A 12,469-nucleotide genomic window follows, 5' to 3' on the forward strand; every position below is an offset into this window, starting at 1 on the left:
ATTTCAAAATGCAATTGATTCCTATAGACCTATTAATATATATATTTTTTAAATATATCAAATTACATTTCGTACAATATACAAGTTATATAAAATAAATTAAATGCTGATAGAAATGTAAAAATCTTAATCTCGCATCACTTTGAGAAACTCTCCATATGTGTGAGTTCAATATTGCGATCGGTCTGAGCACTTGGATTGTACAGTTTTATGCCAAATTCTTCATCCTGGAGGCGCTGACGTAATTCTAGCGCCCGTGTGTCAGCCATCAACGACTGACGTTTGTTCTCCAGATCTACATCGATCTTTTGGGCATGACTCGTTAATAGATTAAAGTTGGCTTTCGACTCATCGATCTTGTCTATAAGACACTGTCGTATTCCACGTAACTTGTCCACCTCCTGGCAAAGCGTAAAGTGAGCATAATCCAGGCACAACTCTCTACCTCGTCGGAGAGCACGATTCTCCAGTCGAGACTCGGCTAACTTGAGATCAGCGGCTTTTTCCTGTAAATCAGCATCTAGAATCCGCATGGCGCATATTGCTTTCTCCATTTCCTCCTTCATCTTGGTCTTCTGCCACTCCAGCTCATTGTGCGCCCGTTGAGTTTCGAAGATTCGCTTCCTCAATGTGTACTCGGTTTGCTCCTGTTGTGCCTTGAGGATGCTGCGAGCCTTTTCCCGGCATACGAATAATGCTTCTCTTATGGCGGATGTGTCTGCCAATTCGTTCTCGGCCATCTGCTTTATGTTCTTCACATTCTCCAGCCAGCCTCCATATGTGCAACAGCTGTTAGCATTTTATTAACAAAGAATTGGACTCCTTAATGAGGACTACACTTACTTTCGCGGATAACGCTGAGAGTCCGGCTTGAAGGATATGTTGCTTGAATTGCGATTGATTGCCAGTTGTTCTCTGTCCAGTTGCATTGCCTCATCTTTGCTCTCGATCTCCACGCGAATCTTTGCACGCACATCTTCAAGACGCTTCAGTTTCTTCCATGCGTTTTGGCATCGATCCGCCAGCAATCGTTGATTGTTCTCCAATATATATAGCTCATTCTTGATCTCCTTGTCGGCTTCATCGTAAGTCAGCTCAGCACCGAGGCGACCATCCCGCATGGACAGAACCTCGCCTATCAGCGCTATAGGTCCCTCCAGCGCATCCAGAACGCGCTCCGTTAGAAACTTCTCCTGCTGCAGTGTATGAATTTCATTCTCCAGGCGTTGAAGCGTCTTGGAAATTATCTTACGCCAACTATTCAACTCTTCAATGCTGCAAACACACACAGAAAGTTGAAGCTCAGATCAAGATTATCATATTTAAAAATAATTACCGATCAGTCAGCGCCTCATTTGATTCCCGATTTGCCCATACTCCCTCAATACGCGTCTCATTGATCAGCACACGCGAAGAGTTTCGTATGGAAAAGGTGTCGGCCCGGCGTGCATCCGCCACATTCCCTAGACGACCCACTCGGGCATTCCAATCCGTCAGCGAGATGTGCGCCAAGGGCTTCTCTTTAGTACCCACGGATTGAAAAACCATTATCGATAATTAAATTTATTAAATCTTTGGAAATAGATTAATTAATGTAATAATAATATAAGAGTATTTGGTAGTTTTCTGAATTGATGTTCTTATATGAGATGCACAGATGTACTATTGTTATTTTTAGATTCCTATTTGAAGGCTCAAAGTTTGTTGATGCGATGTCTACTAGATCAGTCAAAACGGAGTTTAGAAACCATTGAATATCCAAAAATTCATAATTCATCCTACATAAGACAATACTTGAAACTTGATTCTGAGGCCTTTCCTTTTCTTGTAAAAAATTATTGCAAAGTTGCTAGACCAATTTCAAACAAAGTTGCAAGGTCAGAAGTCTGGAAAACATCAAACTTACATAGCGTTGGCAATACTGAACAGATTTTTAAACAAAATCCATTTTAATTCAAATTTAATTAAATATGTTGGAAAATAATTTTCCTCTAGTTGTAGGCTTCAATTGAATTTTGTAAAAAGAATGTATAAAATTGACCTGTTCCAGGATTCTCCATCAATAAAAAGAATATCAGAAAGGATATCACCGTTTACAAATTAAATCCAACTAAATCTTATAGCTCCATATGTCAATCGTGATTTATTTGGTGTTTGAAGTAAATCATTAAAATTCGACATTGAGGACATTTACAGCATAATTCTTTAGCTTTAAACATATGGTGTGAAAGTAAAAGAGTGGAAAGGCGATTTATATGTGAAATTCTCAAAATTTTGAATAATTGAGTCGCATAATATGGATGACATTTTGCGTTCATTTGCGAGGATCGACTTCAACGCGCGTGAGCTCGATATTACGATCGGTCAGTTCACAGGGATTGTGATCCTTCAGAATTGCGAATTCCTCCTCGTTGAGAGTTTCATGCAACTGAAGAGCTTCAGTGTCAATCATCAGCGAGTGCTTCTTGTGCTCCAAATCTTCATCAATCTTTTTAGCATGATCCGAAAGTAGATTAAAGTTTGCCTTGGCATCGTCTATTTGGTTTTTGAGACATTTCTTTATTTCTTCTATCTTCTCCACCTCCTTGCAGAGCAAATTGTGTGGATCATCCAGACACAACTCTGTGACGCAACGCATGGCACGAGTTTCCAGTCGCGTTTCGGCCAATTGCAGAATCTTTGCCTTGCTAAGTAGAGCATCTTCCAGCGACTGAATCTCACATGCAAGATCCTTTATTTCTTCCTTCATCTTGAGCTGCTGCCACTCCAACTCGTTGTGAGCTTGTTGAGTCAGAAAAATGCGCTTACGTAAGCTGTATTCAGTGCGTTCCCGCTGGGCTTCCAATAAATCACGGGATTTTTGGCGGCATACGAACAGCGCATCCCTTAAGGCAGCCGTGTCTGCCAATTCGTTCTCGGCCAGCTGTTTCATGTTCTTCGCATGCTCCAGCCAGTGCTCATATGAAGAACATCTGAAAAACTCATAACATTATTTTTGAAATACATTACTAGGTGGTCTTACTCTCTGGGATTACGCAGCGGATCCGTTTTGTAGGATATTTTAGCTGAATTGCGATCAAGAGCCACTAATGCACTGTCCATATCCTCAGTATCCTGTTTGTTGGCCAGCTCTCTGGTGATCTTAAAACGCACCTGCTCAAGGCGAAGCAACTTCTCCCATGCCTTTTGGCAGCGATCCACGAGCAATCGTTGATTGTTCTCCAATATGTATAATTCATTTTTGATCTCTGTATCGGGAGCATCGTGTGTAGTCTCCGGTATAAGACGACCGTCCCGTATCGACATCACCTTGCTAATCACCGCTAAGGGACGAATCTGCGAGTCCAGCTCACTCTCAGCGGCTTTCTTCTCCTCCCGCAATGCCTCAATTTCGAGCTCAAGGCGTCCAAATGTTTTAGCAATAAGATCCCGCCAATGATCCAGTTCAGCAATGCTGGAAACAGACGAAAGCTTAAAATCGGTATATTCTAAACAGGGATCGTAAAAATGAGCATTTTTTTAAATGAAAAAATCAATGACAAGGAATACGAATACAAGAAAATGAATATAATGATATATTTAAAGAAATCTTTGCATTTGCTCCATGATTTTAAAATTACAAGTGATAAATAATCGCTCAAATCTATTGACTATAGTTAGATTTTTATAAAACTAATTTAAAATTATCATAAACTCATCATTTTTATAATATACCTTTAAATGATTATGTTATGCTATTTTTAAAGATCTCCTGCAACTTACCGAACATTCAGCGCCTCTTTCGATTCGTAGTTCGCCCAGTTGCCCTCGATGAGCGTCTCATTGCGTAGCATTCGGGAAGAATTCCGTGTGGAAAAGGCGTCAGCTCGACGAGCATTCGCCACATTCCGAAGGCGATCCACTCGGGCCATCCAATCACTTAACGCCAGGTGCTGCACCGGCTTCTCCATGGACACAGCCAAATGAAAACTCATTTTTTTCCTTTTAACTTGTATGTTTATCTGTTTATGTGTGGTAGTATAGTATTGTTTAAAAAAGTTTGTATTAAACTGTTGAGTGCTTAAACTGAGAATATTTAAATGAGCTACGATTGTCAATGTGATAAACTACTAGATCTTATAAAATATATAAATAAAACAAATCTGCTTTTCAAAATGAAAATTCCGCAACGACCATTTAAAATTAACTGTTACGCTGGGCTTTCCCTGCGCCACAGACCGTCACAGTGCGTCTGTGTGACACTGACTGTGACGCTCTAAGTGACCTACAATCAGCAGATTAGTACAATTGATTGATCAACGCCGGCTCCAACCGGAAAAAGGTTGGCGCGAAATTCAACTGTGAACTTGTTTTTAGTTAGTTAAGCAATAATTTTGCAATAAATTAATTAATTGATTCAAATTTTTAATTCAAAACTCGACAAAATTCTAACAAAAATTCTGCAATTATTTTCAAAATTTAGAAGAATAATCAAATGATAATTTTTGTAAAGAGACGCTGGAACAAAATATGATTCAAATCAGTTTTTAAGGCTGCCAGACGTTCAAATTAACTATAATTTGTTAAGGCTGCCAGACGTTCAGGAACTCAGATCAAGAAACGAACTGAACTAAATGATCTACAATCAGGGATTTAGTTCGCTCGCTCAATTTAGTGATTAGTTCAATTGAACTCTAAGTCAGCAAACACTGCTGTTTTGTATTGTATTTATTTATTGTCTGGAAATCGTCTTAAAAAGGATAATCTGCAGCTGCAGAGTGTGTGTAAGCCACGCCTTGGTTTTAAGGAAAATCCAGCGTCTCCTTGAATTAATTGTGCGGTTTGGAGTTTGGCCACTTTGGGCTCTCAGCTGCAGCTAAAAAGGTGAAGGACAACTACAAAGGAAGCAAGGACAAGGACAGGACGCCACATAATGGCCACGTGCAATCGCAGTGTGAGCGACAGCTGTGGCAATGCGACAACATGTCCAGCCAAATGCCCCAGTGCCTCCATAAGCCTCAATGTGCTGCCCGACGAGATACTCGAGTTCATATTCACGTATCTGCCGCCATACGGGGATCTGGAGCACTGTAGCCTCGTCTGCAAGCGCTGGCAGTTAATTGTGAAGAGTAAGTACAACCGTATATTGAGAGCGACCTCATCTTAACGCATTCATTTATGCAGATCTTGTTAGACGCTCGCAATTGAACCTGGAGAAGGGTCTGGCCGATTTCCGACTGCGTTGGGAGGTGTTCTCCCAGCAAACTGCCGTTGCCGTGGAGGCCAATAGTCCAAGCAGGTCAACAGGCATGCCAATACCCATTATTGCGGGTCGTTTTGCCCACTCGGCAGTGCGGCAGGGGAACTCCATGTATGTTTTTGGCGGCGGCTCCTCGTCGGATACGACATTCAATGATCTGTGGCGCTTTGATATGACGCACATGCGTTGGACACGCCCACTGGCCACCGGCACATATCCCTCGCCCAAGGGCAGCGCCTCGATGGTGGCCTGGCGGGATAGATTAGTGCTGTTTGGTGGCTGGCGGTATCCTTCACTGCATCCACCCTATCAGCCATGGTGTCTTTTCGATGAGCTGCACTACTATGATCTGGGCAAAGATCGTTGGCTGGCTCGCAGTTCGATGCCATGCCCACCGCCCATGGCTGGACACTCGGCCACAGTACATGGCAATCGGATGATTGTCTTTGGTGGCTATCAGATAAAAGATGATGTCAATGTGAACTCCAATGATACCTGGGTGCTCGATCTGGAGGAGCAGCGCTGGTGGCAGCCACTGTTTGTGGGAAACACGCGACCTGCGCCACGTTATGGCCAAATTCAAGTGGAGCTGGACAAGCATCATCTGCTCGTTGTCGGTGGCTGTGGTGGCGCCAATCGTGTCTATACGGATGCCTGGCTGCTGGATATGACCCGGGATGCCTGGTCCTGGAAGCAACTAAATGTGCGTAACAAGAACTTTGGTGCCGTCCACATGTGGTGCAATCCTGGCTGCAGAGTAAACAATTACTTGGTTGTGGTGGGTCCCTCGCCCAAAATACCGCTGGACTTTCAGATCATGAAGCAGAGCCGCGTTCCGGCCGTTGGCGGCTCCGCCTTACGCTTTGCTGGCCTTGGCCAGGCACCGCCGCCACCGCCACCGCTCTACCAACAACAGCAGCAGCTGCAGCCGGGCCAGCGCTTGGCGCTTCCAGAGCGCAGGCCGGGAGCTGTGCTTCCTGACCAACGGCGTGCCAACAATATGCGCTTGGGAGGAGCCGGAGCAGCTTTGGCGCCCCAGGAACAGTATTTGGCCAATAGGCGGGCGATACTCAACCAGCACATGCAGCAGGCCCAACAGTTTATGCACAACAACAATGTCAACAATAACAACAACAACAACTATCAGCCACGTTCTGGACGACTCAGTGATTTGCATTCACCGCCGGCAGTCGCCGCTGCTGTGGCACCACCGCCAGCACCACCTGCGCCGGCAGCGGACGGCGATGCGGATGCCGCACAGCGATTGCAGCGCAACTTGGCGCTGCGGTGTCGGGATAACGAACCGTTGCTGCCCAAGCGGTTTGACGAGCATTACGAGGTGAGATTGAAGAAAGAGTATATTGTATTCATTGCAATACAAATAACAGGGAGAAGAGAGCATCTTTAACTGAAAGACGTAACAAAATGATCCTTAAGCAGTTTATTAGGCTTTATATATTTTTTTAAAATATTTTAAAACAATTCAAAACTAAAAAATCATTCAAAAAGAATGTATAAATTCTTGATGAGCATTTCCGTCTCTATGGACACCTAGATCTCAGAGACTTTAAGAGCTAGAGCAACCAAATTTAGTATACAGTCTTCTCATATAAGCCCCAAGTAACTCAAGTTTGCTTTAAACATTTGTCACGCCCCTTTCTGCCTCCGCCTGGCTCTATAAGAATAAGAGCTCCTAAATTTGGTTCACCGACTTCAATTCCCTCTTCCAGCTCTGCAATAATGTAATTTTTAATAAAAACGGTCTATTATTTATTAACTATATTAATATTCCTTCCTAATGTCGTCAGTCTTTGATTCAAAATACGTTATTAATCGCTCTTTTAATAATAATTAATAATAATTCGCATTCAACTTTAGGATCCATTCCGCATGGTGGCATTCAATGTGCCGGGACGTTCGCGCAGTGCGTCACGGGATCACAGCGAGCGCATACGCCGCATGGAGGAGAAGATGAACGCCATACGCAACTCTCGACGCAGTGCACCCGCCCACGTGGAGCCACAAGCGTTGCGTGCTCCCTCTCCCAAGCGTGTCCGTTGCAATGTGCAGTCGTTGTTTGTATGCGATATTTCTAGCTTGCTGCAGTTGGATGGAAATAGCGAACCGACTCTGGACTGGGTGGAATACAAGAATTTTGGAGTGCTAAGCGGTGCACCTGATCGCCTTATACTGTCCAGTCTGATAGCTGGCAACGGGGAGCTGATTCTATTCGGAGGCGTTCATAAGGAGACGCTGACGGACATTACGCACCATGTGTCCAACTCTATACACTTCCTGAGTGTGCCACGTGATATTATCTAACCGCAGATGCGAGCCGGCTGGCCAGCCATACTCCATTTATACTATACACTACACATATTCTAGCTACTATATAAATATCTTTGTAAGCCTAAGTTATTGCCTAGTTTTTGACCCTACTAAGTACATACAACTCCTAATACCCTTTCAAATTAGTTGCTGCGTTTAGATATTAAATTTGAGTTAACGTGTAAAATAATAATTACAACTTGTGAGCATGATTAAACGAGTTCAACATGGAATGATTCAAAAGCACGGTATTACCTTCTTGTTTCAGTTCCACTTATTTTTAAAAAATCCATCACATCATTGAACACTGTTTGTAAAAAGTGCGGCAGGTGCTTCAAAGAATTCAGTCGGGGAAAACAACGGGTAGTAAAAAAAAAGGCGCACACACGTGTAAAAATTGAGAAGGGACCAGCCTCCAATGGTTGTAGACCAGTTTATAAAGCCACATGCCAATGTCAAAGTCATGCCAAAGCAGCTGCCTTCAGCAGTTAACTCAAAAGGCAGAAGAGACCTCTTGAAAAGTCGAAGTTGCGTTGCCCTTTACAACTTACTATATTATGTTTATGATAGTCATTTGAATAAATAAAATCAGCTTAAAATATTTACAAGTACCCTTACAACTTATTTAAATATATATATGTAGTTCTTGTCAACTGCAGGCAATCGACACAAAAAATTAAATAATAATTTGAATAAGAAGCATACAAAACTAAATTAAAATTATATTACACCTTGTCAGTTTAATTTAAAAATAAGCAAAAAATTCGTTATAATATTAAAGAAATTTATAACATTTAGATTCGTTTTTCAATATAGTTTGAATTTAGTCTAATCGTAGACTGGTATAACATTTGTTGCTAGGATTAAGGAAAAACTAAGAACGAACACAGTCGGACATATTTAAAATGTGCTTGAACTATTTACAGTGTATTTAGATGAGTTACAGAAATAACCATGGCTGAGGTAGAGGCTATTAAAGGGTTCAAGGCTGCGCCTCGGCAAAGCCGATCATTGAAGGCAGAGTAGAATATATGAAGCCGCTTAACAAAATACTCATGAAATGGAGCTAACTCTTAGGGTTATACAGAAGTATAAAATTGAGATTTTATAAAATCCCTTAAAACTCGCTTCAACAGAGTGAGAAACTTTATCAATTTTAATCAAAACAAACTCAAGAGCTTAAGTGAGAGCGAAGACCAGAATCAAAATGTAGAGAGGCGTTCACTCTGGAACGTCTAAGAGAGAGAGAGAGAGAGGAAAACGATCAAGTTGCGTTTTTCAACGTGATCACGATCAGTTGAAGGTGGCGCGTTGCGCTCAACGGTTCGTTCGTACGTCTGAGCTCCGATCTGTGATCGTCGTCTCCACAGAAAACAGCTGACAATATCGGTCAAGTTCAGCTCCTTTACAGAAACGTGCATTGTTTATTGAATTCTTTTCGAATTCACACGAAATTCACATTTCAACGGCAATTTTAAATAAAAGCAAAAGTGCAAAACCTATAAATTAAATTATAAATACTCAAGAACTTGTCACGGTGCCAAATATTATGCGCAGATAAAGATAAAAGGTGTGCTTTCTTTGCTTTGCCTTCCATTTAAAAGAATCAACAAGAAAATTTACATGTTTATTTCAAAGGTCGCACAATATTTAGGAAAAAAAAAAAACAATTCTAATGCCCTTACTGGTGCTTATGTAAATTTAAAGGCTTGCAAATTACAATTCGTGATTGCAAATGAATTTTCAAGAAAACAATTTGCGCAGCAGCTTTAAAAAAAAAATCGATTATAAGCTTTAAGCGATTCTGCGAAATATCAAAACAATAACAATAAGTAAATAAAGGTAAATATTGAGTTATTGGATTTCAATAAAACAAAAAAGCTGAGTTATTCGCCCTTTTGACTTATTTTTGGAAATAAAATAATTAAAAATGTCAATTATATCCATGTTCCCATAGCTTCCCTGCAATGTCATCCATCCACACATCCAAGTAAACACTATAAACCGGTTATATATTAACCATGCGAGAAATATAAATAATGAGAACCACACACAGTCTAATACACACTCTCATACACACACACCGCACACCTCGTTACGAACCAGAGGCGATTTAGGGGCGGCATGTCGTGCCGGCATTAGAATGACCGAACTCTCAGATTCGTAGTATTTCTGTTGTGTTTTGATAAACAAAGCATTAGCGTGTGTCTAGAATAGAATTGTCAACACGATTTCAATTCAGTTTGCCCACCACTTACGTCACTTTATAGGTGTTTTATATAGTACATATTCTTGAGTAGGATTTCTTATCTAAAATCACAGATTAGATCTGTGTAAAAATAACACAAGATCTAAAAAAAATTATGAAATAACTTATAAACATACTATGTACATATTTTCTAGGCTTTCGCTCTTGAAAAATATATATTATTATGCATAGACATGAATGTTAAATTTGAAATCAACTCTCAGATAATATTTAACTAAGCATATTAAAATTTGCCTAACTTTAAGAAAAATATACGTAGAAAGTGTTTGATAAAATCATAAATTTACATAAAATCTCTTGCAAAATATATATATATATGATTTAATAAATTTTTATTTTATTTCTTGTTTTAATATTCTTGTCTATGGTTTTTAGAACAATTTAAAATAAAGAAGAATAATTTGTACCGAACTTTATGTATCTAAAAATTAAAAAGGAAATATGTGAACTCTTGATTTGGTCAAATCACTTTATTGACTAGTTAAAAATGTATATTCTACATGAGAAGAGCTCTACATTTCTAGAGAGAACCAATTGAGTTAATTTTATAGCTATATGCAGAATAGAAATACTATCTTTATGATAATTCGTTTCTCAGAGTATAGAAGTTTCGGTTTCCCTTCATTTACTATGCAAAATGAGGGAAAGGCAGAACGAGCCCAAAGCGAATTTCTAAAAATTCACTAAATGATTGATGCTGAATCGGCGATTAAAACTGGTTTCCCATTCTAAGGTCTTAGCTTTTTAGTTTCTCCAATACGCAATTTATTGACTTTCTGCCTTTAAACGCTTTCAGATGAGCAACGCCGCAGCTGTGGAATTGGCCGTTGCCCATCGCAAGGAGCAGGCCAATGTGGGCACATTGCTGGGCCGGCGTTATGCGGATCTTTTGCATGCAGAGAAGCACACGGACTGTGTGTTCCATGTGTGCGAGCAACAGCTGAAGGGACACAAGTTAATATTAAGTGCAGCCAGTCCCGTCTTCGAGGCAATGTTCTATGGGCCACTTCAGGAGCTGGAGCCGGAGATTGAGATACATGACATTAGTGCGGCGATCTTTAAGGTGCTCCTCGAATACATTTATACGGGAAGTGTGGACTACGAGTGCCTGCAGCTGGAGGCATCCATAGAGCTGTACTATGCCGCCGAGAAGTATCTGCTGGATCAACTCATTGCCGATTCCCTGCTGGCCATAACGCGCAAGCTGCGCTTCTCCAATGTCCTGCCCGCCCTGGAGCTAAGCGTGTGCATGGGCCTGGACAGTTTGCTGGATGTCTGCATGTCATTCTTCATGCGCTGTTGTGTCAACAATGATCAGTACATGAGCTATCTGAAGGATCACTACGTTCACGTATCCAAGGAATGTGTCAAGTCCATTATTGCCGCCTGTAAAGAACCACACAAGCTGCTCCTCTGGTATGTGTACGAGTGGACGCAGCAGGAGTGCGATGATGCTGGTCTGGGAGACGCCTCCACCTGGCAGGTGGCTCCATCAACAGATATAGTCCATAATCCCGCTCCTCCGCCTGCTACGCTCGTGGAACGCTGCTACTACAAGGCCTGCCGTCCTTTCACCGTCGACGCGGAGTCACATGTGTGGCGACTGGGATTGAAGTGCTCCCGTTTCATCTCCGTTCTGGGGCTAGTGCTCAACAGTCGTCTAGCTCCTAACCTCACTTGCCACATTGGACGCGTTCCGCAGGAGTATCGCGAATCATTGCGCATTGATCTATATGCGGATGGCGGGGAGCCCGTGTGGACGCATCACGTCCAAAGTCAGACAACAAAGTACAATTGCGATCTGCATCTGAGCTGGAGCCGAGAAAAGGCCTGTGTCCTCACCCCCGAGGTGCAGTACGTGCTGCAGCTGAGCTGGGAGAGCAGCGCCTTTGGCGCAGAGTACCCATGCAGCCTGCAATCCTGTCTGGTCGATGGCATCCGCTTCATGGACGGCGACAGCTTCAGTGGGAGCCCCGTCAAGGGATTGCGCTATGTGAACTTAGTTTAGGCATCTCTCTTTAGGTAATTTAATTCGTACTCACTCTGTATTTATTGCCTTAAGTTATTGTACGAGCCTCAGAGTTCAATAAACTGTGAATTCCGATGGAAAAAGAATTCATTAATAATATACACACAATTCCGGTTTGTATCTCGTCAGCTGATAAGTTTACTCACGTGCAAGCTGATAAATAAACGGAATTTGCAGCTAAGTATTTTCTGCTTCAATTTATACTTTTTGTTTTCATTTGAAAGCAGCAGAATAATTTGTTAATTTTTGCTCTTTAATTTTTACTAACATTTTGGTTTACTGGGTATAAACTGAGGCGCCACCTTTTGTCTGTTTTGCGAAACATAATACGGTACCTAAAATTGAAAGATATATCATTAATTATTTTAGTCCGAAAATTCGTCAGAATACTGACAAAAATTCTCCAAAATTATTCGAAGTTTCTAGCTTTAAAATTATAGAAATTACAAAAATAAATTAATTTTGCATATTGATTCAAATATGGGGAACGGAGCTTTTTCCGCAAACTAAGGCTGCCACACCGTTTTCTGCGAAAAAAAAATGCTGCCACTCACTTCAAAACTGTCGCCGACTTTCGTTCGTTTGCGTGTATGTGTGTTGGTGT

General features: G+C 41.5%; 4 protein-coding genes across 8 annotated transcripts; 2 read left to right on the forward strand and 2 right to left on the reverse strand.

Annotated features, from left to right (window-relative positions):
* Positions 1-82: 82 nt before the first annotated feature.
* Positions 83-1,564, reverse strand: LOC117784151 (tektin-B1-like). Its single transcript, XM_034621808.1, has 3 exons — positions 1,337-1,564; positions 844-1,275; positions 83-789 (listed from the first exon to the last, which is right to left on the reverse strand). The coding sequence occupies exons 1-3, from the start codon at positions 1,546-1,548 to the stop codon at positions 138-140; spliced, it is 1,296 nt and encodes a 431-aa protein (XP_034477699.1). The 5' UTR covers positions 1,549-1,564; the 3' UTR covers positions 83-137.
* A 553-nt stretch (positions 1,565-2,117) lies between these two features.
* Positions 2,118-4,120, reverse strand: LOC117783443 (tektin-2-like). The gene is made up of 3 exons (XM_034620850.1): positions 3,763-4,120; positions 3,023-3,454; positions 2,118-2,972 (listed from the first exon to the last, which is right to left on the reverse strand). The coding sequence occupies exons 1-3, from the start codon at positions 3,972-3,974 to the stop codon at positions 2,315-2,317; spliced, it is 1,302 nt and encodes a 433-aa protein (XP_034476741.1). The 5' UTR covers positions 3,975-4,120; the 3' UTR covers positions 2,118-2,314.
* A 591-nt stretch (positions 4,121-4,711) lies between these two features.
* On the forward strand, positions 4,712-7,813 carry LOC117785308 (F-box only protein 42). Its single transcript, XM_034623251.1, has 3 exons — positions 4,712-5,108; positions 5,164-6,578; positions 7,118-7,813. The coding sequence occupies exons 1-3, from the start codon at positions 4,913-4,915 to the stop codon at positions 7,559-7,561; spliced, it is 2,055 nt and encodes a 684-aa protein (XP_034479142.1). The 5' UTR covers positions 4,712-4,912; the 3' UTR covers positions 7,562-7,813.
* A 1,054-nt stretch (positions 7,814-8,867) lies between these two features.
* LOC117783562 (BTB/POZ domain-containing protein 6-A) lies at positions 8,868-12,062 on the forward strand. 5 transcript variants are annotated; one of them, XM_034621010.1, is made up of 3 exons: positions 8,868-9,137; positions 9,206-9,413; positions 10,631-12,059. In XM_034621010.1, the coding sequence occupies exon 3, from the start codon at positions 10,633-10,635 to the stop codon at positions 11,842-11,844; it is 1,212 nt and encodes a 403-aa protein (XP_034476901.1). In that variant the 5' UTR covers positions 8,868-9,137; positions 9,206-9,413; positions 10,631-10,632; the 3' UTR covers positions 11,845-12,059. The 5 variants fall into 5 exon arrangements, 4 of the variants coding, with proteins under 4 accessions (XP_034476901.1, XP_034476900.1, XP_034476902.1 ...); XR_004617373.1 differs by lacking the exons at positions 8,868-9,137; positions 9,206-9,413 and adding an exon at positions 10,378-10,569 and having other exon boundaries at positions 10,633-11,932; positions 11,972-12,062; XM_034621009.1 differs by having other exon boundaries at positions 8,868-9,409; positions 10,633-12,059.
* The last annotated feature ends 407 nt before the right edge of the window (positions 12,063-12,469 follow it).

The sequence above is a fragment of the Drosophila innubila genome (genome assembly GCF_004354385.1).
Source record: "Drosophila innubila isolate TH190305 chromosome 2R unlocalized genomic scaffold, UK_Dinn_1.0 1_C_2R, whole genome shotgun sequence".
In the NCBI taxonomy this organism is placed as follows: domain Eukaryota; kingdom Metazoa; phylum Arthropoda; class Insecta; order Diptera; family Drosophilidae; genus Drosophila; species Drosophila innubila.